The sequence below is a fragment of the Mus musculus genome, chromosome 7 (genome assembly GCF_000001635.26).
Source record: "Mus musculus strain C57BL/6J chromosome 7, GRCm38.p6 C57BL/6J".
Lineage (NCBI taxonomy): Eukaryota > Metazoa > Chordata > Mammalia > Rodentia > Muridae > Mus > Mus musculus.
Window position 1 is genome coordinate 5,139,710 of NC_000073.6, and position 24,346 is coordinate 5,164,055.

General features: G+C 39.3%; 1 protein-coding gene across 1 annotated transcript; it reads right to left on the bottom strand.

Annotated features, from left to right (window-relative positions):
• Positions 1–6,780: 6,780 nt before the first annotated feature.
• Vmn1r55 (vomeronasal 1 receptor 55) lies at positions 6,781–7,713 on the bottom strand. The gene has a single exon (NM_001166706.1). It carries the CDS (start codon positions 7,711–7,713, stop codon positions 6,781–6,783), a length of 933 nt encoding a protein of 310 aa, NP_001160178.1.
• Positions 7,714–24,346: the final 16,633 nt, after the last annotated feature.

A 24,346-nucleotide genomic window follows, 5' to 3' on the forward strand; every position in this document is an offset into this window, starting at 1 on the left:
TCTGTATTTGTCAGGCTCTTGCAGAGCCTCTCAGGAGACAGCTATACACATATTGTGGCATCCACAATAATGTCTGGGTTTGGTGACTATATATGGAATGGATCCTCAAATAGGGCAGTCTCTGGATGGCCTTTTCTTCAGTCTCTGCTCAATATTTTGTCTCTGTATTTTCTCCCATGGCTATTTTGTTCCACCTTCTAAGAAGGACCAAAGTATGCATACTTTGGTCTTCCTTCTACTTGAGCTTCATTTGGTCTGTGAATTGTATCTTGGGTATTTGGAGTTTCTGGGCTAAAATCCACTTATCAGTGATTGACTACCATGTATGTTCTTTTGTGATTGGGTTACTTAACTTAGGATGATATTTTCTAGTTCCATCCATTTGCCTAAGAATTTCATGAAATCATTGTTTTTAATAGCTGAGTAGTATTCCATTGCATAAATGTACCACAGTTTCTGTATTCATTCCTCTGTAGAGGAACATCTGGGTTCTTTTCTGCTTCTGGCTATTATAAATAAGACTGCTATAAACATAGTGGAGCATGTGTCCTTGTTATATGTTGGAGCATGTTCTGGGTATATGCCCACGAATGGTATAGCTGTGTATTCCATTAGTACTATGTACAATGTTCTGAGGAACTGCCAAACTGATTTCCAGAGTGGTTGTACCAGCTTGCAATACCACCAGCAATGGAGGAGTGTTCTTCCTTCTCTGCATCCTTGTGAGCATCTGCTGTCACCTGAGGTTTTGATCTTAGGCACTCTGACTGGTGTAAGGTGGAATCTCTGGGTTGTTTTTATTTGCATTTCCCTGATGGCTAAGAATGTTGAACATTTTTTTCAGGTGCTTCTCAGCCATTCGGTATTCCTCAGTTGAAATTCTTTGTTTAGCTCTGTACCCAATTTTTACTAGGGTTATTGGATCTTCTTGAGGTTTTGCATATATTAGATATTGGCCCTCTATCAGATGTTGGGGATGGTAAAGATCTTTTCCCAATTTGTTGGTAGCTGTTTTTCCTATTGACAGTATCCTTTGCCTTACAGCTTTGTAATTTTATGAGGTCTCATTTGTCAATTCTTGATGTTAGAGCATAAGCCATTGGTGTTCTGTTCAGGAAATTGTCACCTGTGCCCATATCTTTGCGGCTCTTCCCCACTTTCTCCTCTATAAATTTCAGTGTCTCTGGTTTTATGTGAAGGTTCTTGATAAACTTCGACTTGAGCTTTGTACAAAGAGATAAGAATGGATCAATTCGAATTCCTCTACATGCTAACTACCGGTTGAGCTAGCATCATTTGTTGAAAATGCTGTCTTTTTTTCCCACTGGATGGTTTTAGCTCCTTTGTCAAAAATCAAGTGAACATAGGTGTGGGTTCATTTCTGGGTCTTCCATTTTATTGCATTGATCTACTTGCCTGTCACTCCACTAATACCATGTACTTTTTATCACAATTGCTCTGTAGTACAGCTTGATGTCTGGGATGGTGCTTTCCCCAGAATTTCTTTTATTGTTGAGAATAGTTTTCACTATCCTGTGTTTTTTGTTATTCCAGATTAATTTGAGAATTGCTCTTTCTAACTCTGTTGAGAATTGAGTTGGAGGCCGTGACAAGCTTGTTCCAACTATGACAATGTGTAAATAAGAAGGATTTGGGAAAGACAACAAAGTTTAGTACAGTCTAATGGTATCTTAGTTAAGATTTCAGTGCTGTGAACAGACACCATGACTAAGGCAACTTGGATAAGGACAACATTTAACTGGGGCTTGCTTACAGGTACAGAGGTTCAGCCCAGTGTCATTAAAGCACGAGCATGGAAGCTTCCAGGGAGTCATGGCACAGGAGGAGCTGAGAGTTTTATGTCTTCATCTGAAGGCTGCTAGCAGAAGACTGACCCCCATGTGGTTAGGAGGAGGATCTCATTGTCCATGCCCACAGTGACACACTTTCTCCAAAAAACCCACACCTACTCCAATAGGGCCACACTTTGTAGTTGTGCCACTTCCTGGGCCAGGCACTTCAAAATCATTACAGATGGAAAGAGTTATTTTTTCAAAGGTAGTAATGTTAGTTTTCACTCTAGGAGTCATAAGCCATTGACATGGATCTAGTGGAGAAATGACGTTTAAAAAGGGGGGCTGAGTTGCCTAACCTCCTTTTGTTTCAGGAATATTGTTTCTAAGCAGAAAATGTCTATATTTTCAGCAAAGAATTTGGCTCAGTATGTGTGCCACCTATTAATATATAAGGCCTGGATTCTACCCTTGTTTGTTTGTTTATGGTGATAGCTACTTAGTTAAAATAATACGGTGTGACCTGCTATAACTCATACAGAATTACCATGCCATTACTAAACACTCCATGAAATTCCCATCAGTGATTCTAACTGACACATAAGTCTTTGAGCCCTTAATACAATGCAAAAACAAATACTAATTTTCACATGTTTTAAAAACTGTGAGCTTAAATATTGAAATGACTGAAGATTATAAAGCAATAGAAAATAAATTCATGAAAAGTGTCAGGAGAAATGAGAAAAAGACAAATAGGTAAGTTATAAATCAAGGATCTTTGTTCTGCATTTCAAAGACAAAAAGTAAAACCTCAAGTGCCAGATCCAAAAACAGATTTATTTATTTTTATTTCATGTGTATGTGTGATACACCGTGTGTCAGTGTACCAAATGTGTGCAGTGCCCATGAAAGCCATAAAAGGACATCAGGCCTTCTGAAATTGTAGTTATCAATAGTTGTTAGCTGCCATTGGGTGCTGGGAATAGAATTTGTTTCCTGTGCATAAATAGAAAATGATCTTCGCTACTGAACTATTTCACAATTTATTCCCACAAAGGGTGGATGAACTAGTCCAGTAGGAGGCAAAGGAGTCTGAGACAGCCCCACTTCCTATGTTAGGAGTTCCACGAATATACTAAGCTAAAGAACAAGAACATTTTTCAGAAGTCCTAGGTCAGACCAATGCTGGCTTGATCTATGATTGACTTCACTCTGTGAGCCCCTATAAGCCTTGCTTAGTTGATTTTATGGGCCATGTTCTTTTGGTGTCCTTGAGCACTCTGGTTCCTATAGTTCTTCCTCCACCTCTTCCTCAGGGTTCCCCAAGCTCCATCTAATGTTTGGGTATGTGCCTCTGCCTGTGCTACGAGGAAATACTGGAAAAAGACAGTGTGAGCACAGAATATCTTCAGGAAAGCTTTCTTTAGACTTTGGTTATTTCTTTTAGCCAGTAGTGACTAGGTCTTCATGCTATCCAGCTTCCAATTTCTCTGTATCTAGGCAGTGTCATACATAGACTCCATTGTGCTGCGTGGGCCTCAAGATAGATCAGTCATTGGTTGGTCACATCTACCAGCTCTGGGTCATCATTGCTGCAGCACAACTTGAAGAGAGGACAGGTTGTATTTGCAAGGTCTTGTGGCTGGGATGGTGGACCAGTTCCAACACTAGGATATTTTTCTGTTTATAGAAGATTGTCAGAACACAGTCTGAGCCATCCATTGCTCGAAGTCCTAACTAGAGTCATACTACTAAATTCCAGGAACTGTTCATTGTACTAGGTTTCTACATCACTCCCCAAATGCTCCCAATTCATTGTGTCTCTCCCCCTTTCTCTTTCTCTCTCTCTCTCTCTCTTCATTCATCTTTCTCCCATATGATTTCCCCCATTTTCCCTGAAGACCTGCCTATAGGTCAACTGCAAAATCTGCTCTATTTCCCTTTTACAGGAAGATTCACTCACCCCCTTCAGCCCCTTTTCTTACTTAGCCTCTTAAGTTCTGTGATTTGTAGTGTGATTATTTTTTACTTAACTACTAATATACACTTACAAGGGAATACATAGTGCATATATTTTTCTGGGTTGGGATAGCCTTGTTTAGGATGATTTTTTTTTCTACTTCTGTGAAGGCACAACATGCCCAAACTGGACACAGTGAAAGCAGTGCTGACAGGAAATTTCATAGCAAGAAGCACCTTCATAGAGAATCTAGAGAAATTGCATACTAGAAACTTAATATTACTCCTATAATCTTTAGATAAAATATAGAAACACACCCAAGAGGAGTAGATGGCAGGAAATAACAGCTCATGGCTGAACTCAATGAATTAGAAACAAAGAAAGTGACTGAAAGAATCAACAAATCCAAGAGCTGGTTCTTTGAAGAAATCAACAAGATAGACAAGCCCTTAGCTAAACTAAGAAAAAGGCAGAAAGACAATATCCAAATCAACAAAATCAGAAATGAAAAGGGAGACATAATAACAGACATGGAGAAAATCCAAAGAATCATTTGGTCTTATTTTAAAAACTTGTACTCCACAACATTGGAAAATCTAAATTAAATGGATGTTATTCCTGATAGACTCCACTTATCAAAGTTGAACAAGGATCAGGTAAATAAACTAAAAAGTCCTATAACCACTAAAGAATTAAAAGCAGTTATCAAAAGTTTCAAGTAAAATAAAAGCCCATAGCCTGATGGCTTTAAGCAGAACTAAATTGGTCTTTAAAGAAGACCTAATCACAATACTTATAACACTATTGCACAAAATAGAAACAGAAGCAACATTGCAAAACTCATTTGTCAAGGCCATAGTCAACCTGATATCGAAACCCCACAAAGACTCAACAAAGAAATATATGTTCATGGACATAGTAGTACTGGAAAATCCAGCAATACCAATCCTGGGCATATACCCAGAAGATGTTCCAACTTGTAATAAGGACACATGCTCTACTATGTTCATAGCAGCCTTATTTATAATAGCTAGTAACTGGATAGAACCCAGATGTCCCTAAACAGAGGAATGGATACAGAAAATGTGGTACATTTACACAATGTAGTACCATTCAGCTATTAAAAACAATGAATTTATGAAATTCCTAGGCAAATGGATGGATCTGGAGGATATCATCCTAAGTGAGATAACCCAATCACAAAATAACTCACATGATATGCACTCACTGATAAGTGGATATTAGCACAGAAACTTAGAATACCAAAGATACAATTTGTAAAACACATGAAATTCAAGAAGAAGGAAGTCCAAAGTGTGGATACTTCATTCCTTCTTAGAAGGGGGAACAAAATACCCATGGAAGGAGTTACAGAGAAAAAGCTGGCAGCTGAGACTGAAGGCATGACAATCCAGAGACTGCTCCACCCAGAGATCAATCTCATAAACAACCACCAAACCCAGACAGAATTGCATATGCCAACAAGGTTTTGCTGACAGGACCCTGATAAAGCTGTTTACTGTGAGGCTATGCCAGTGCCTGTCAAATACAGAAGTGGATGCTAACAGTCATCTATTGGATGGAACACCGGGTCCCCAATTGAGGAGCTAGAGAAAATACCCAAGGAGCTGAAGGGGTCTGCAGCCCTACAGGAGGAAAAACAATATGAACTAATCAGTACCTCAGAGCTCATGTCTCCAGTTGCATATGTAGCAGAGGATAGCCTATTCAAACATTAATGGTAGGAGCAGCCCTTGCTCTTTTGAAGTTCAATGCCCCAGTATAGGGGAATGACAGGGCTAGGAAGCGGGAGTGGGTGCGTTGTGGAACAGGGGTAGGGGGAGGATAGGGGTATTTGGAGAGGAAACTAGGAAAGGGATAGTATTTGAAATGTAAATGAAGAAAATATCTAATTTTTAAAAAGGTATACAATTTCATACCAATTTCTCTCATGAACACGGATGCAAAAATACTCAAGAATATACTCACAAATCAAGTCCAAAAAATCATGAAAGACATTCACCACCATGATCAATTAGGCTTCATCTTGTAGATGCACGTATGGGTCAATATATATCAATTCATCCGTGTAATCCCCATAGAAACAAACTGAAAGAAAAAAAATTCACAGGATCGTCTCATTTGATGGTGAGAATTTCTTTGACAAAATCAAACAGTCCTTCATGTTAAAAGTTTTAGAGAGTTCAGAAACACAAGGCACATACACCAAACAATAAAATCAATATACAGAAAGCCAATAACTAACAACACATTTAGTTGGGAGAAAATTAGAGCAATAACACTAAAATTAGGGAAGAGACAAGGCTGCCCACTCTTTCCTTTCTTTTCAGTACAGAACTCGAAGTCTTAACCAGAGCAATAAGAGAACAAAAGGAAATCAATGGGATACAAATTGGAAAGGAAGTAGTCAAAGTACCACCATTCAGAGATGCCATGATAGTATATATATTAGGAACCCTCTTGAAAAGAGCAATCTTCTTTTCAAGTCAATATATAATTATATATTAGAACTCCTATGGCTGATAAATGACTTGTGCAAAGTGGCTGGATAGAAAAGTATGTGAAAAATAAGAAGCTGTCCTTTATAAAACTGATAAACAGGCTTATTTGTGCAGGCATGTTAGCAGAATCTCAGCCAGTGTTGAGTCCAGGAGAAAGAGCCTTCTCTCAAGATGGTTTTCAGTGAAACAGACATCTTTATTGGGGGTGGCATGGTCTATATAACCTTTGTAGAGAGTCTACATCATTGGCAGTGGCCATGTTCCTGGGACTGCTTCATTTGCATGATTAGGAATACCTGGTGCTAGCTGGACCTGTTCTTATAAGAGGAGATAGGAAGTTTACCCTGCATCCTGGCCTCTAGGCTACATGACTACCTCAGGGAGTCAGAGCTGGTGGATGAACTGGCTCTGTGTGTGGGTAGATGCAGTCCTAGAGTATGGCAGGTTCAGTCCTACTCCTGCTGGTATCAGGATGAGATTTTCAGGGTTTGGACATGTTTTGAGTTTACTGTTCCTCTGTAATGACTTTGCCAGTCACATGGATTTCAAGCCCAACATTGAAGTACAGAGAACAAGGACCCCTAGGATCCCTAAAGATCAACAGTAAAGGAGAAATGGTGGGGAAGCTCAGAGCCAGAAATTCTATGACATTCCTCAACCAGCGCCGAGATTCCACAAAGGAAACGTGAAATAAAACACAAATACAATTTAGAATATATAAGCTCACAAATGTGACCACCAGCATCAGGATGGTGTGGGCTGCTCTGGTTTCAGCATGGCCTCTGTTGCTTTGATTGGGATTATGAATGTAGTGCATTCTCTGGTGGTGTCTATTTAGGTGAATCACCATGGAGACACTGGTCCAGACCATGATGCCAATGAATATGATGTCATAGGAAAACTGCAAGTAATTCATGTCTACATTGACCACAGAGATAGAGCACATCCTCTTGCCTTGAGAATCAGAGTCATTGTGTGATTTTTTGGGACCCCTGACATTCATTGGGATGTAAGCATTATTTAACACACTGAACAACCAGCAACTGTAACAAGAGTATCTCACGACCTTGGGGGATATTTCTCTGAACATGACCCTAGCCCAGTTACCAGGAACAAGAGTGACAAATTGGTAGGTGCTGAGGACACAGGTAGAACACATGTTTGTGCCTCGAGCCACCATGTGAAAGAAGTGTGCAAGTTTGCATTTGAGGTCAGTTGGAGGGTTCTTTGGAACCAAATCAATCATGTCATGTGAATATGTCAAGAGAAGGAGCATGAATGCATTGGCCACAGCCAAGTTGATTAGAATGACCTGTATGGGCCTCAGTCTGGAGTCAGTCAAGATTGGAGAGAAATTATGGACAAACAGAAGGATGTTGCCCACAGTCCCAACCACAACCTGGCAAAGCAAAAGGATCTGAAGAGCCAACATTTCCATGGTTTTCAGGGTTTTATTCTGAGACAACATGGAGGTATCTTCATAGCACAGTGGTGTAATGATCAGGTTGGACAGTGCTGTCTTCAAGAATCTTCTCAATTATCTGAGATTTTCAATTTATTTGGAGTCTTTTTATTTTTAAAATCTGGCACTGCTTTGACACACTACATGAGATTTTTTCTGGAAAACAATGAATGAACATTGATCCAGAATATCAACTTCACACGTATTTTCCTTTCCCTTCACTCATGATGTAAGTGTGTGTGTGTGTGTGTGTGTGTGTGTGTGTGTTGTAATGCAACTGTATATCTGTTGTTCAACAGGATGACACACATTTTAACATAGTATGGGCTCTGCATATGTATAGATGAATGTTTGTAGACAGGAGTGCATTTTTGCTTTATGAGTACTGACATCATCCCTTAAATTATAACAGTGTGTTAAGAAGTTGGAAGGCAGAGGCAGGCGAATTTCTGAGTTCAAGGCCAGCCTGGTCTACAGAGTGAGTTGCAGGACAGCCAGGACTGCCCAGAGAAACCCTGTCTCTAAAAACCAAAAAAAAAAAAAAAAAAAAGAAGAAGAAATACAAATTTGTTGTTGGAGAGACGATTCTCATTCTAATGACCTCTACTCAGCTTCGTGGCACTTTATTCATGTATTTCTAGTCATGCAAACAAGCAAAACAGTAGTAGGCATAAAATAAAATAAGTGTATCTTTAAAAATTTTGATCAGGTGTTGGAGAGATTTCTCAGCAGTTTAGAGCACTTCCAGATGACCTGTGTTCAATTTCTACCACTGTTATAACTACTTAGAACTGTGTGTAACTCCAGTTCCAGGGGATTTGGACCTTCCCAGTCATACATGAAGGCAAAACACCAGTGCACATAAAATAAAAATCAAGAAAGAAATCTTTAAATATGTAATACAAAATTAAGATCCATGTTTTATAGAAGAATGTGAGTTAGGAATGGAGGTGACTGAGTGGTTTAGGGCACTGACTGCTTTTCCAAAGTTCCTGAGTTCAATTCAAGGCAACCACATGGTGGCTCACAACCATCTGTAAAGGGATCAGATGCTCTCTTTTGCTGTGTCTGAAGACAGCTACAGTGTACTCACATACATAAAATAAATAAATGAACAAAAAACCAAGCAAATTAAATCTTTTTAAAAAAGAGTGAATGAAATATGCCCCAGAAATTAATTCATATAATGTTGATATATTTTCACACTACTCATCATAATGATAAAAAACAAAATATTATTTTGAAAATGTGCTGGGTTTCTGTTCACACAGAAGAACCTTTATTTACACGTGTATCATTTATTTTTTATTTTTTAAAAGATTTATTCATTATTTTATTTATTATTATATGTAAGTACACTGTAGCTGTCTTCAGACACACCAAAGGAGGGCATCAGATCTCATTATGGATGGCTATGAGCCATCATGTGGTTGCTGGGATTTGATCTCAGGACCTTCAGAAGAACAGTCAGTGCTCTTAACCCCTGAGCCATCTCTCCAGCCCCACGTGTATCATTTATGTTGGAAAAAATTTTGAGGAATCCTAGCATACTGTTGATTCATAACAGTCTAAATTTTATTTGTTTTTCTGAGGACTTGAGTGCTGGACACATATCTGAGTCATCTTTTTTTGAGAACCAGAATAAAAAACACTACCAGCATCACCATTAAATGCTTTGCACACACAGATTTTTTGAATACTTGTTTTATAAAGCTTATGTTTCATCTGCAATTTACTTTATTTTCTTTTCTATAGGAAGAATAAGCCTCCATCCAACAACTAAAAACCAGTTACCTAATGTATACATGTCACATTAAAGTACATTTTCAAATAAGTGCTGAGCCATGTCTTTAGACTAATGAAATCATTGACAAAATTAGGGAGAGAAAGACAAACCCATTCTAATGATTAATGTTCACTTTGGAAGCCACCATGGATTGTAGGAGGGAGAAGAGAACTTTAAGCAGAAATCTAAACTTGCAGATATCTCACCTGCTTAGTACCAGCAAAGATGGGGTTGTTCACAGAGATGTAGTTCAGCTCCTGAGCAGTTATTGAAGAAATGTAGCTCTGAGTTCCTCTCCCTTTGAAGAACATCTTTGTGTATCCATTTCCTAAGACAGGTTCAGAGAAGTGCCTACCTCTCCCATAAAGTGCTGTGCAGATTGCTGAATGAAGCCAGATACCAGAGCTTATAAAGGGTCAGTGTCAGTTCCTGAAATCCTTCAGACAGTCCATTCCCTTGTCATCTGTGGTGTTATTGAATATGAAAACTTTTAATGAAAGAAAACACATTCATCCCAAAGGCAAACCAACATTTTCACTTTCTGGTAATTAATGATGATGCCCAAGATTTTGTGATATCATAATGAGTAGTAGAGCCAAAGTTAGAAGAAGTTTTCCTTTTTTCCTTAGGGAAGATTTAAGTGGTAAAGTGGTGTTGGCATCAGGTGTGGAGAGGTGCTCTTCAGGGGAGATCAAGAGATATGTTAGGTTTATATCCAGGTGTGTGTGTGTGTGTGTGTGTGTGTGTGTGTGTGTGCATTACATAATATGCTTTCACCTTGTAAAATCTGGCTGACATCAAGTCCTTTCAGACAGACCATCACCATGCAGTTTGGAATCTTGTATTTTCCCATGTGTGGACAAGGACATTTTAGTCTGACAAATCAAACAACTGAAGCCTGTGTTCCCCACCATGACTTCTTGGGTTATACCAAGGTTGATTTGTTTTGAGGTAGGTCATGACTCATTTTCTGAGACCTCCATGGAAATTTGTTATTATATTAGACTGTACCAGTTTTTATAGATATTTACATGGAAAGAACCAATTCTGTAAGTACACTCAAAATTGGATTTAGGTATCAGTTATTAATATAGGCAATCACCCATGGCTGCCATATTCACTTTGGCCATGATACAGAAACAGTTTAAATATCCATCAGATAATGAATTGATAATGATCATGAGGTACATTTACACCGTGGGATATTATTCATCTGCTAAGCAAAATAATATTACAAAGTTTGTAGATAAATGGATCATTGAGAAGCAAACGTTCATATGGTAACCCACAAATTAAGGCAAACTTTGCTATTTTCCTTAGTTTGTAGACACTAGCTTTGTCTCTTGAGTTATATTTGTTTCATTTGGGATACTTCTATAAAAGTAAGAGACATAGGATTAAGAGTCTTGTGATAGAGCACAGTCATTTAAGAATTAAAGGAAATAATGAAAAGTGATGAATTAAATTACGTTGAGAGGATGGAGAGGATATGGGGATAGTTAATTATATTAATTAACAATAAAAAAGGCTTCATGGAAACATATTAACGCAGAATTTTAGAAACTATATTTTCTGTCTCTATCTTATAGACACAATGTGGAGAGAGAGACAAAGAGACAGAGAGACAGAGAGAGAAGTGGTTAGAGGGAGAGTAAGATAGCAGATACTCTTTGTAATATATCATCACTCACCTTAGAATTGCTACTGAGTCTTGTAGGATGTCTGTCCATTAAATGTGACATTACAGACATTTCATCCCAGTCTTCATTCCCACATTTCTCATATATAGATCACACTGTCCTAGAACAAAGGACATTCAAAATCTTGCTCAATGCACCAATATCTCTGTGGCCTGGATTAGTGGGAAGAAAACTGGGCTCTCCTTGAGACTAGTGATTAGCTAAGGAAAAAGCAATTGGATATCCGTGGGATACCCTAATATTTATTATTCTTAATCTTACTATTATTATTTACAAATTCACTTTATATCCCATTCACTTCCTCCTTATTTTTCTTTTTATATTAGATATTTTCTTTATTTACATTTCAAATGCTATCCCCTTTCCTAGTTTCCCCTCCTAAAATCCCCTATCACATCCCTCTGCTCCCCAACCCACTCACCCCCATTCCCAGTCCTGATATTCCCCTATACTTCTGAGGGCCTAGGGCCTCTCCTCACATTGACGACCGACTAGGTCATTCTCTACTATATATACTGCTAGAACCACAAGTTCCACCATGTGTTCTTTTGATTGGTGGTTTAGTTCTAAGGAGCTCTGGTGGTATTGGGTAGTTCATATTGATGTTCCTTCTATGGGGCTTCAGACCCCTTCAACTCCTTGGGTTCTTCCTTCAGTGGGGACCTTGTGCTCTGTCCAATTCATGAATGTGAGCATCTATTTCTGTATATGCCAGGCACTGGCAGAGGCCCTCAGGAGATAGCTATATCAGGCTCCTGTCAGCAGGCTCTTGTTGGCCTCTGCCATAGTGTCTGTGTTTGGTGGTTGCTTATGGGATGGATCTCCATGGGAGCAGTCTCTGGATGGTCATTCCTTCAGTCTCTGCTCCAACTTTGTCTCTGTAACTCATTCCATGAGTATTTTGTTCCCACATCTAAGAAGGATTCTGAGCTTCTGGGCTAATATCCATGTATCAGAGAGTGCATATCATGTGCGTTCTTTTGTGATTGGGTTACCTCACTCAAGATGATATCCTCCAGATCCATCCATTTGTCTAAGAATTGCATAAATTCATTTTTTTAATAGCTGAGTAGTACTCCATGTGTAAATGTAACACATAATCTAAAACCATTCTTCTATTGAGGGACATCTGGGTTCATTCCAGTTTCTGACTATTATAAATAAGGCTGCTATGAATATAGTGGAATCATGTGACCTTGTTACTTGTTGGAACATCTTCTTGGCATATGCTAGGAGGGGTATTGCTGCATCTTCAGGTAGTACTATGTCCAATTTTTGAAGGAACCACCAAACTCATTTCTACAGTGGTTGTATCAGCTTGCAGTACCACCAGTAATGGAGGAGTGTGCCTCTTTCTCCACATACTTGCCAGGATCTCCTGTCAACTGAGTTTTTTTTATCTTAGCCATTCTGACTGATGTGAGGTGGAATCTCATAGTTGTTTTGATTTGCATTTCCTTGATGATTAAGGATGTTGCACATTTTTTTAGGTGCTTCTCACCATTCATCATTCCTCAGTTGAGAATTCTTTGCTTAGCTTTGTACCCCATTTTTATTTTATTTTATTTTATTTTATTTTATTTTATCTTATTTATTTATTTATTTGTTTGTTTATTTATTTAACGATATAGTAGGTGGTTTGTGTATTTCTTTTTTTTTAATTAGATATTTTCTTTATTTGCATTTCAAATGCTATCTGGAAAGTTCCCTATACCCTCCACCAGCACTGCTCCCCTTCCCACCCATTCCCACTTCTTGGCCCTGGCATTCCTCTGTACTGGGGCATATAAAGTTTGCAGACCAAAGGGCCTCTCTTCCCAATGATGGCCGACTAGGCCATCTTCTGCTACATATGCAGCTAGAGACACGACCTCTGGGGGTACTGCTTAGTTCATATTGTTGTTCCACCTATAGCGATACAGACCCCTTCAGCTCCTTGGGTACTTTCTCTAGTTCCTTTACTGGGGGTTCTGTGTTCCATTCTATAGATGACTGTGAGCATCCTCTTCTGTATTTGCCAGGCACTGGCATATCCTCACAGGAGACAGCTATATTAGGGTCCTTTCAACAAAATCTTGCTGGAATATGCAATGGTGTCTGGGTTTGGTGGCTGATTATGGGATGGATCCCTGGGTGGGGTAGTCTTTGGGTGGTCCATCATTTTGTCTTAGCTCCAAACTTTGTCTCTATAACTCCTTTCATGAGTTCCCTATTCTTTTTTTTTTTTTCATTTTTTTTTATTAGGTATTTAGCTCATTTACATTTCCAATGCTATACCAAAAGTCCCCCTTACCCACCCACCCCCACTCCCCTACCCACCCACTCCCCCCCTTTGGCCCTGGCGTTCCCCTGTACCGGGGCACACAAAGTCTGCGTGTCCAATGGGCCTCTCTTTCCAGTGATGGCCGACTAGGCCATCTTTTGATACATATGCAGCTAGAGTCAAGAGCTCAGGGGTACTGGTTAGTTCATAATGTTGTTCCACCTATAGGGTTGAAGATCCCTTTAGCTCCTTGGGTACTTTCTCTAGCTCCTCCATTGGGAGCCCTGTGATCCATCCATTAGCTGACTGTGAGCATCCACTTCTGTGTTTGCTAGGCCCCGGCATAGTCTCACAAGAGACAGCTACATCTGGGTCCTTTCAGTAAAATCTTGCTAGTGTATGCAATGGTGTCAGCATTTGGAAGCTGATTATGGGGTGGATCCCTGGATATGGCAGTCTCTACATGGTCCATCCTTTCATCTCAGCTCCATACTTTGTTTCTGTAACTCCTTCCATGGGTGTTTTGTTCCCACTTCTAAGGAGGGGCATAGTGTCCACACTTCAGTCTTCATTTTTCTTGAGTTTCATGTGTTTAGGAAATTGTATCTTATATCGTGGGTATCCTAGGTTTTGGGCTAGTATCCACTTATCAGTGAGTACATATTGTGTGAGTTCCTTTGTGATTGTGTTACCTCACTCAGGATGATGCTCTCCAGGTCCATCCATTTGGCTAGGAATTTCATAAATTCATTCTTTTTAATAGCTGAGTAGTACTCCATTGTGTAGATGTACCACATTTTCTGTATCCATTCCTCTGTTGAGGGGCATCTGGGTTCTTTCCAGTTTCTGGCTATTATAAATAAGGCTGCTATGAACATAGTGGAGCATGTGTCCTTCTTACCAGTTGGGGCTTCTTCTGGATATATGCCCAGGAGAGGTATTGCTGGATCCTCCGGTAGTACTATGTCCAATTTTCTGAGGAACCGCCAGACTGATTTCCAGAGTGGTTGTACAAGCCTGCAATCCCACCAACAATGGAGGAGTGTTCCTCTTTCTCCACATCCTCGCCAGCATCTGCTGTCACCTGAATTTTTGATCTTAGCCATTCTCACTGGTGTGAGGTGGAATCTCAGGGTTGGTTGGATTTGCATTTCCCTGATGATTAAGGATGTTGAACATTTTTTCAGGTGCTTCTCTGCCATTCGGTATTCCTCAGGTGAGAATTCTTTGTTCAGTTCTGAGCCCCATTTTTTAAGGGGGTTATTTGATTTTCTGAGGTCCACCTTCTTGAGTTCTTTATATATGTTGGATATTAGTCCCCTATCTGATTTGGGATAGGTAAAGATCCTTTCCCAGTCTGTTGGTGGTCTTTTTGTCTTATAGACAGTGTCTTTTGCCTTGCAGAAACTTTGGAGTTTCATTAGGTCCCATTTGTCAATTCTCGATCTTACAGCACAAGCCATTGCTGTTCTGTTCAGGAATTTTTCCCCTGTGCCCATATCTTCAAGGCTTTTCCCCACTTTCTCCTCTATAAGTTTCAGTGTCTCTGGTTTTATGTGAAGTTCCTTGATCCACTTAGATTTGACCTTAGTACAAGGAGATAAGTATGGATCGATTCGCATTCTTCTACATGATAACAACCAGTTGTGCCAGCACCAATTGTTGAAAATGCTGTCTTTCTTCCACTGGATGGTTTTGGCTCCCTTGTCGAAGATCAAGTGACCATAGGTGTGTGGGTTCATTTCTGGGTCTTCAATTCTATTCCATTGGTCCACTTGTCTGTCTCTATACCAGTACCATGCAGTTTTTATCACAATTGCTCTGTAGTAAAGCTTTAGGTCAGGCATGGTGATTCCACCAGAGGTTCTTTTATCCTTGAGAAGAGTTTTTGCTATCCTCGGTTTTTTGTTATTCCAGATGAATTTGCAAATTGCTCCTTCTAATTCGTTGAAGAATTGAGTTGGAATTTTAATGGGGATTGCATTGAATCTGTAGATTGCTTTTGGCAAGATAGCCATTTTTACAATGTTGGTCCTGCCAATCCATGAGCATGGGAGATCTTTCCATCTTCTGAGATCTTCTTTAATTTCTTTCTTCAGGGACTTGAAGTTTTTATCATACAGATCTTTCACTTCCTTCGTTAGAGTCACGCCGAGATATTTTATATTATTTGTGGCTATTGAGAAGGGTGTTGTTTCCCTAATTTCTTTCTCAGCCTGTTTATTCTTTGTGTAGAGAAAGGCCATTGACTTGTTTGAGTTAATTTTATATCCAGCTACTTCACCGAAGCTGTTTATCAGGTTTAGGAGTTCTCTGTTGGAATTTTTAGGGTCACTTATATATACTATCATATCATCTGCAAAAAGTGATATTTTGACTTCCTCTTTTCCAATTTGTATCCCCTTGATCTCCTTTTGTTGTCGAATTGCTCTGGCTAATACTTCAAGTACTATGTTGAAAAGGTAGGGAGAAAGTGGGCAGCCTTGTCTAGTCCCTGATTTTAGTGGGATTGCTTCCAGCTTCTCTCCATTTACTTTGATGTTGGCTACTGGTTTGCTGTAGATTGCTTTTATCATGTTTAGGTATTGGCCTTGAATTCCTGATCTTTCCAGAACTTTTATCATGAATGGGTGTTGGATCTTGTCAAATGCTTTTTCTGCATCTAACGAGATGATCATGTGGTTTTTGTCTTTGAGTTTGTTTATATAATGGATTACATTGATGGATTTTCGTATATTAAACCATCCCTGCATCCCTGGAATAAAACCTACTTGGTCAGGATGGATGATTGCTTTAATGTGTTCTTGGATTCGGTTAGCGAGAATTTTATTAAGAATTTTTGCATCGATGTTCATAAGAGAAATTGGTCTGAAGTTCTCTATCTTTGTTGGATCTTTCTGTGGTTTAGGTATCAGAGTAATAGTGGCTTCATAAAATGAGTTGGGTAGAATACCTTCTACTTCTATCTTGTGAAAAAGTTTGTGCAGAACTGGAGTTAGATCTTCTTTGAAGGTCTGATAGAACTCTGCACTAAACCCGTCTGGTCCTGGGCTTTTTTTGGCTGGGAGACTATTAATAACTGCTTCTATTTCTTTAGGGGATATGGGACTGTTTAGAAGGTCAACTTGATCCTGATTCAACTTTGGTACCTGGTATCTGTCCAGAAATTTGTCCATTTCGTCCAGGTTTTCCAGTTTTGTTGAGTATAGCCTTTTGTAGAAGGATCTGATGGTGTTTTGGATTTCTTCAGGATCTGTTGTTATGTCTCCCTTTTCATTTCTGATTTTGTTAATTAGGATTTTGTCCCTGTGCCCTTTAGTGAGTCTAGCTAAGGGTTTATCTATCTTGTTGATTTTCTCAAAGAACCAACTCCTCGTTTGGTTAATTCTTTGAATAGTTCTTCTTGTTTCCACTTGGTTGATTTCACCCCTGAGTTTGATTATTTCCTGCCGTCTACTCCTCTTGGGTGAATTTGCTTCCTTTTTTTCTAGAGCTTTTAGATGTGTTGTCAAGCTGCTAGTATGTGCTCTCTCCCGTTTCTTCTTGAAGGCACTCATAGCTATGAGTTTCCCTCTTAGAAATGCTTTCATTGTGTCCCAAAGGTTTGGGTACGTTGTGGCTTCATTTTCATTAAACTCTAAAAAGTCTTTAATTTCTTTCTTTATTCCTTCCTTGACCAAGGTATCATTGAGAAGAGTGTTGTTCAGTTTCCATGTGAATGTTGGCTTTCTGTTATTTATTTTGTTATTGAAGATCAGCCTTAGTGCATGGTGATCTGATAGGATACATGGGACAATTTCAATATTTTTGAATCTGTTGAGGCCTGATTTGTGACCTATTATGTGGTCAATTTTGGAGAAGGTACCATGAGGTGCTGAGAAGAAGGTATATCCTTTTGTTTTAGGATAAAATGTTCTGTAGATATCTGTCAGATCCATTTGTTTCATCACTTCTGTTAGTTTCAGTGTGTCCCTGTTTAGTTTCTGTTTCCATGATCTGTCCATTGGTGAAAGTGGTGTGTTGAAGTCTCCCACTATTATTGTGTGAGGCGCAATGTGTGCTTTGAGCTTTACTAAAGTTTCTTTAGTGAATGTGGCTGCTCTTGTATTTGGAGCATAGATATTCAGAATTGAGAGTTCCTCTTGGAGGATTTTACCTTTGATGAGAATGAAGTGTCCCTCCTTGTCTTTTTTGATGACTTTGGGTTGGAAGTCAATCTTATCAGAGATTAGGATGGCTACTCCTGCTTGTTTCTTCATACCATTTGCTTGGAAAATTGTTTTCCAGCCTTTCATTCTGAGGTAGTGTCTATCTTTTTCTCTGAGATGAGTTTCCTGTAAGCAGCAAAATGTTGGGTCTTGTTTGTGTAGCCAGTTTGTTAGTCTATGTCTTTTTATTGGCGAGTTGAGACCATTGATGTTAAGAGATATTAAGGAAAAGTAATTGTTGCTTCCTGTTATTTTAGTTGTTAAAGGTGGCATTCTGTTCTTGTGGCTGTCTTCTTTTAAGTTTGTTGAGGGATTACCTTCTTGTTTTTTCTAGGGCGTTGTTCCCGTTCTTGTATTGGTTTTTTTCTGTTATTATCCTTTGAAGGGCTGGATTCGTGGAGAGATAATGCGTGAATTTGGTTTTGTCGTGGAATACTTTGGTTTCTCCCTCTATGATAATTGAGAGTTTGGCTGGGTATAGTAGCCTGGGCTGCAGTTTGTGTTCTCTTAGTGTCTGTATAACATCTGTCCAGGCTCTTCTGGCTTTCATAGTCTCTGGTGAAAAATCTGGTGTAATTCTGATAGGCTTGCCTTTATATGTTACTTGACCTTTTTCCCTTACTGCTTTTAGTATTCTATCTTTATTTAGTGCATTTGATGTTCTGATTATTATGTGTCGGGAGGAATTTCTTTTCTGGTCCATTCTATTTGGAGTTCTGTAGGCTTCTTGTATGTTCATATGCATCTCATTCTTTAGATTTGGGAAGTTTTCTTCAATAATTTTGTTGAAGATGTTTGCTGGACCTTTGAGTTGAAAATCTTCATTCTCATCCACTCCTATTATCCGTACGTTTGGTCTTCTTATTGTGTCCTGGATTTCCTGGATATTTTGAGTTAGGATCTTTTTGCATTTTCCATTTTCTTTGATTGTTGTGCCGATGTTCTCTATGGAATCTTCTGCACCTGAGATTCTCTCTTCCATCTCTTGTATTCTGTTGCTGATGCTCAAATCTATGGTTCCAGATTTCTTTCCTAGGGTTTCTATCTCTAGTGTTGCCTCGCTTTGAGTTTTCTTTATTGTGTCTACTTCCCTTTTTAGGTCTAGTATGGTTTTGTTCATTTCCATCACCTGTTTGTATGTTTTTTCCTCTTTTTCTGTAAGGACTTCTACCTGTTTGATTGTGTTTTCCTGTTTTTCTTTAAGGACTTGTAACTCTTTAGCAGTGTTCTCCTGTATTTCTTTAAGTGATTTATTAAAGTCCTTCTTGATGTCCTCTACCATCATCATGAGATATGCTTTTAAATCTAGGTCTAGGTTCTCAGGTGTGTTGGGGTTCCCTGGACTGGGCGAAGTGGGTGTGCTGGGTTCTGGTGATGGTGAGTGGTCTTGGTTCCTGTTAGTAAGATTCCTCCGTTTACCTTTCGCCATCTGGTAATCTCTGGAGTTAGTAGTTATAGTTGACTCTGTTTAGAGATTGTTCTTCTGGTGATTCTGTTACCGTCTATCAGCAGACCTGGGAGACAGATTCTCTCCTCTGAGTTTCAGTGCTCAGAGCACTCTCTGCTGGCAAGCTCTCTTACAGGGAAGGTGCGCAGATATCTTGTATTTGGACCTCCTCCTGGCCGAAGAAGAAGGCCCAAAACAGGACCTTTCTCAGACACTGTGTTGCTTTGGCAGTTCCCAGGTGGTACAGACTCTCACCTAAGCAGACTAAATTCCTAAGTTCCTTGGAGTCCCGGGACCAAGATGGCGACCGCTGCTGCTGTGGCTTAGGCCGCCTCCCCAGCCGGGTGGGCACCTGTCCTCCGGTCCGGAAGGTGGCCGGCTGTCCCCGGCCCACACAGGGTGCTGCCTCAGCGCCTCTGTGCTTCTGCCTGTTCCAGAAGCTGTCAGGTTCTCTGGCGCACCCTCTCACCTGTCGAGTTCCCTATTCTAAGGATGAATGAAGAATACACAATTGGTGTTCCTTCTTCTTGATTTACTTGTGTTTTGCAAATTGCATCTTAGTATTCTATGTTTCTGGGTTAATATTCTCTTATCAGTGAGTGCATATCAAGTGACTTCATTTGTGATTGCGTTACCTCAGTAAGGATGATATCTTCCAGATACATCTATTTGCCCAAGAATTTATTTTTTTAACATTTTTTTAATTATGTATTTTCTACATTTACATTTCAAATGCCATCCCAAAAGTACCCCATATCCTCCTCACCCACTCCCACTTCTTGGCCCTGGTGTTCCCCTGTACTGAGGCATATAAAGTTTGCAAAACCAAGGGGCCTCTCTTTCCAATGATGGCTGACTAGGCCATCTTATGCTACATATGCAGCTAGAGACACGAGCTCTGGGGATACTGGTTAGTTCATATTGTTGTTCCACCTATAGGGTGGCAGATCCCTTTAGCTCCTTGGGTGCTTTCTCTAGCTCCTCCATTGTGGGCCCTATGTTCCATCCAATAGCTGACTGTGAGCATCCACTTCTGTGTTTGCCAGGCAATGGCATAGACTCACAAGAGACAGCTGTATCAGGGTCCTTTCAGCAAAATCTTGCTGGTGTATGCGATGGTGTCTGCGTTTGGTGGTTGATTATGGGATGGCTCCCCGGGTGTGGCAGTCTTTAGATGGTCCATCCTTTCATCTCAGCTCCAAACTTTGTCTCTGTAACCCCTTCCATGCGTGTTTTGTTCCCAATTCTAAGAAGGGGCAAAGTGACCACACTTTGGTCTTCATTCTTCTTGGGTTTCATATGTTTTGCAAAGTGTAACTTGGGTATTCTAAGTTTCTGGGCTAATATCCACTTATCATGAGTACATATCATGTGAGTTCTTTTGTGATTGGGTTACCTCACTCAGGATGATACCCTCCAGGTCCATCCATTTGCCTAGGAATTTCATAAATTTATTCTTTTTTATAGCTGAGTAGTATTCCATTGTATAAATATACCACATTATCTGTATCCATTCCTCTGTTGAAGGACATCTGGGTGCTTTTAAGCTTCTGGCTATTATAATTAAGGCTGTTATGAACATAGTGGAGCATGTGTCCTTATTACCAGTTGGAACATCTTCTGGGTATATGCCCAGAAGAGGTATTGCTGAATCTTCCAGTAGTACTATGTCCAATTTTCTGAGGAATTTCCAGACTGATTTTCAGAGTGGTTGTACAAGCTTGCAATCCCACCAGCAATGGCGGTGTGTTCCTCTTTCTCCACATCCTCACCAGCATCTACTGTCACCTGAATTTTTGATCTCAGCCATTATGACTGGAATGAGGTGGACTTTCAAGGTTGTTTTGATTTGCATTTCCCTGATGGTAAGGATGTTGAACATTTTTTTTTCAGGTGCTTCTCAGCCCTTCAGTATTCCGCATATGAGAATTCTTTGTTTAGCTCTGTACCCCATTTTTTTAATGTGGTTATTTGAATTTATGGAGTCCAGCTTCTTGAGCTCTTTGTATATATTGGATATTAGTCCCCTATCAGATTTAGGATTGGTAAAAATCCTTTCCCAATCTCTTGGTGGCCTTTTTGTATCATTGACAGTGTCTTTTGCCTTACAAAAGCTTTGCAATTCAATGAGGTCCCATTTGTCAATTCTCTCTCTTAACGCACAAGCCATTGCTCTTCTGTTTAGGAATTTTCACCCAGTGCCCATACCCTCAAGGCTTTTCCCTACTTTTCGTCTAAAATTGTCAGTGTCTCTGGTTTTATGTTGAGTTCTTTCATTCACTTAGACTTGAGCTTTATACAAGGAGATAAGAATGGATCAATTCTCATTCTTCTACATGATAATCGCCAGCTGTGCCAGCACTATTTGTTGAAAATGCTGTCTTTTTCCCACTGTATGGTTTTAGCTCCTTTGTCAAAGATCAAGTGACCATAGGTGTGTGGATTCATTTGTGGGTCTTCAATTCTATTCCATTGATCTACCTGTCTGTTGTTGTACCAGTACCATGCAGTTTTTATCACAATGCTCTGTAGGACAGCTTTAGGTCAGGCATGATAATTCCACCAGAGATTCCTTTATTGTTGAGACGAGTTTTTTCTATCCTAGGTTTTTTATTATTCCAGATGAATTTGCAAATTGCCCTTTCTAACTCAGTGAAGAACTGAGTTGGAATTTTGATAGAGATTGCATTGAATCTGTAGATTGCTTTTGGCAGGATAGCCATTTTGACTATATTGATCCTGCCAATCCATGAGCATGGGAGATCTTTCCATCTTCTGAGATCTCCTTCAATTTCTTTCTTCAGAGGCTTGAAGTTCTTATCATACAGATCTTTCACTTCCTTAGTTAGAGTCACACTAAGGTATTTTATATTATTTGTGACTCTTGTGAAGGGTGTTGTTTCCCTAATTTCTTTCTTAGCCCATTTATTGTTTGTGTAGAGAAAGGCCATTGATTTGTTTGAGTTAATTTTATATCCAGCTACTGCATTGTAGCTGTTTTTCAGGTTTAGGAGTTCTCTGGTGCAATTTTTAGGGTCACTTATATATGCCATGATATCATCTCCAAATAGTGATATTTTGACTTCTTCCTTTCCCACTTCTATCCCCTTGATCTCCTTTTGTTGTCAAATTGCTCTGGCTAGGACTTCAAGTATTATATTGAATAGGTAGGGTGAAAATAGACAGCTTTGTCTAGTCCCTGATTTTAGTGGTATTGCTTCCAGCTTCTCTCCATTTAGTTTGATGTTGGCTACTGGTTTGCTGTATATTGCTTTTATTATGTTTAGGTATGGGCCTTGAATTCCTGATCTTTCCAAGACTTTTATCATGAATGGGTGTCGGGTTTTGTTAAATGCTTTCTCAGCATCTAATGAGATGATCATGTGGTTTTTGTCTTTTGAGTTTGTTTATATAGTGGATTACGTTGATGGCTTTCAGTATATTAAATCATCCCTGCATCCCTAGAATGAAGCCACTTGGTCATGATGAATGATCATTTTTATGTGTTCTTGGATTCAGTTTGCAAGGATTTTATTGAGTATTTTTACATCGATGTTCATAAGGGAAATTGGCCTGAAGTTCTCTTTCTTTGTTGGGTCTTTATGAGGTTTAGGTATCAAAGTAATTGGGGTTTCGTAGAATGAATTGGGTAGAGTACGTTCTGTTTCTATTTTGTGGAATAGTTTGAGGAGAGTTGCAATTCGGTCTTCTTTGAAGGTCTGATAGAACTCTGTACTAAACCCATCTGTTCCTGGGCTTTTTTTGGTTGGGAGACTATTGATGACTGCTTCTATATCCTTAGGGAAAATGGGACTGTTTAGATTGTTAATCTGATCCTGATTTAACTTTGGTACCTGGTATCTGTCTAGTAAACTGTCCATTTCATCCAGGTTTTCCTATTTTGTTGAGTATAGTCTTTTATAGTAGGAGCTGTTGATGTTTTGGATTTTCTCAGGTTCTGTTGTTATGTCTCCCTTTTCATTTCTGATTTTGTTAATTAGGATACTGTTCCTGTGCCCTCTAGTTAGTCTGGCTAAGGGTTTATCTGTCTTGTTGTTTTTCTCAAAGAACCAGCTCCTGGTTTGATTGATTATTTGAATAGTTCTTTTTGTTTCCACTTGGTTGATTTCAGCTCTGAGTTTTATTATTTCCTGCCCTCTACTCCTCTTTGGTTAATTTGCCTCCTTTTGTTCTAGAGCTTTCAGATGTGTTGTCAGGCTGCTAGTGTATGCTCTCTCTAGTTTCTATTTGGAGGCACTCAGGGCTATGAGTTTTCCTCTTAGGACTGCCTTCATTGTGTCCCATATGTTTGGGTATGTTGTGGCTTCATTTTCATTAAACTCTAAAAAGTCTTTAATTTCTTTCTTTATTTCATCCTTGACCAAGGTATCATTGAGTATAGTGAATTCAGTTTCCACGTGAATGTTGGCTTTCTATTATTTATGCTGTTATTGCAGATCAGCCTTAGTCCTTGGTGATCTGATAGGATGCATGGGATAATTTCAATATTTTTGTATCTGTTGAGTCCTGTTTTGTGACTGATTATATGGTCAATTTTGGAGGAGGTACCATGAGGTGCTGAGAAGAAGGTCTATCCTTTTGTTTTAGGATTAACTGTTCTGTAGATATCTATTAAATCCATTTGTTTCATAACTTCTGTTAGTATCCTTGTGTCTCTGTTTAGTCTCTGTTTCTAGGATCTGTCCATTTGTTAGAGTGGAGTGTTGAAGTCTCTCACTATTATTGTGTGAGGTGCAATGGGTGTTTTGAGCTTTACCAAAGTTTCTTTAACGAATGTGGATGTTCTTGCATTTGGAGCATAGATATTCAGATTTGAGAGTTCATTTTGATAGATTTTACCTTTGATGAGTATGAAGTGCCCTTACTTGTCTTTTTGAATAAATTTGGGTTGGAAGTCAATTTTATTCGATATTAGAAGGGCTACTCCAGCTTGTTTCTGCGAACCACTTGCTTGGGAAATTGCCAGCCTTTCACTCTGAGGTAGTGTCTATCTTTTTCCCTGAGGTGGGTTTCCTGTAAGCTGCAAAATGTTGGGTCCTGTGTGTGTAGCCAGTCTGTTAGTCTATGTCCTTTTATTGAGGGAATTGAGTCCTTTAATGTTCAGAGAAATTAAAGAAAAGTAATTGTTGCTTCCTGTAATTTTTGTAGTTAAAATTGGGATTCTCTTCTTACAGCAGTTTTCTT

Excerpts from the sequence above, each read along its gene's own strand:
- Vmn1r55 (NM_001166706.1), bottom strand. The coding sequence starts at position 7,713 with ATGGAAATGTTGGCTCTTCAGATCCTTTTGCTTTGCCAGGTTGTGGTT.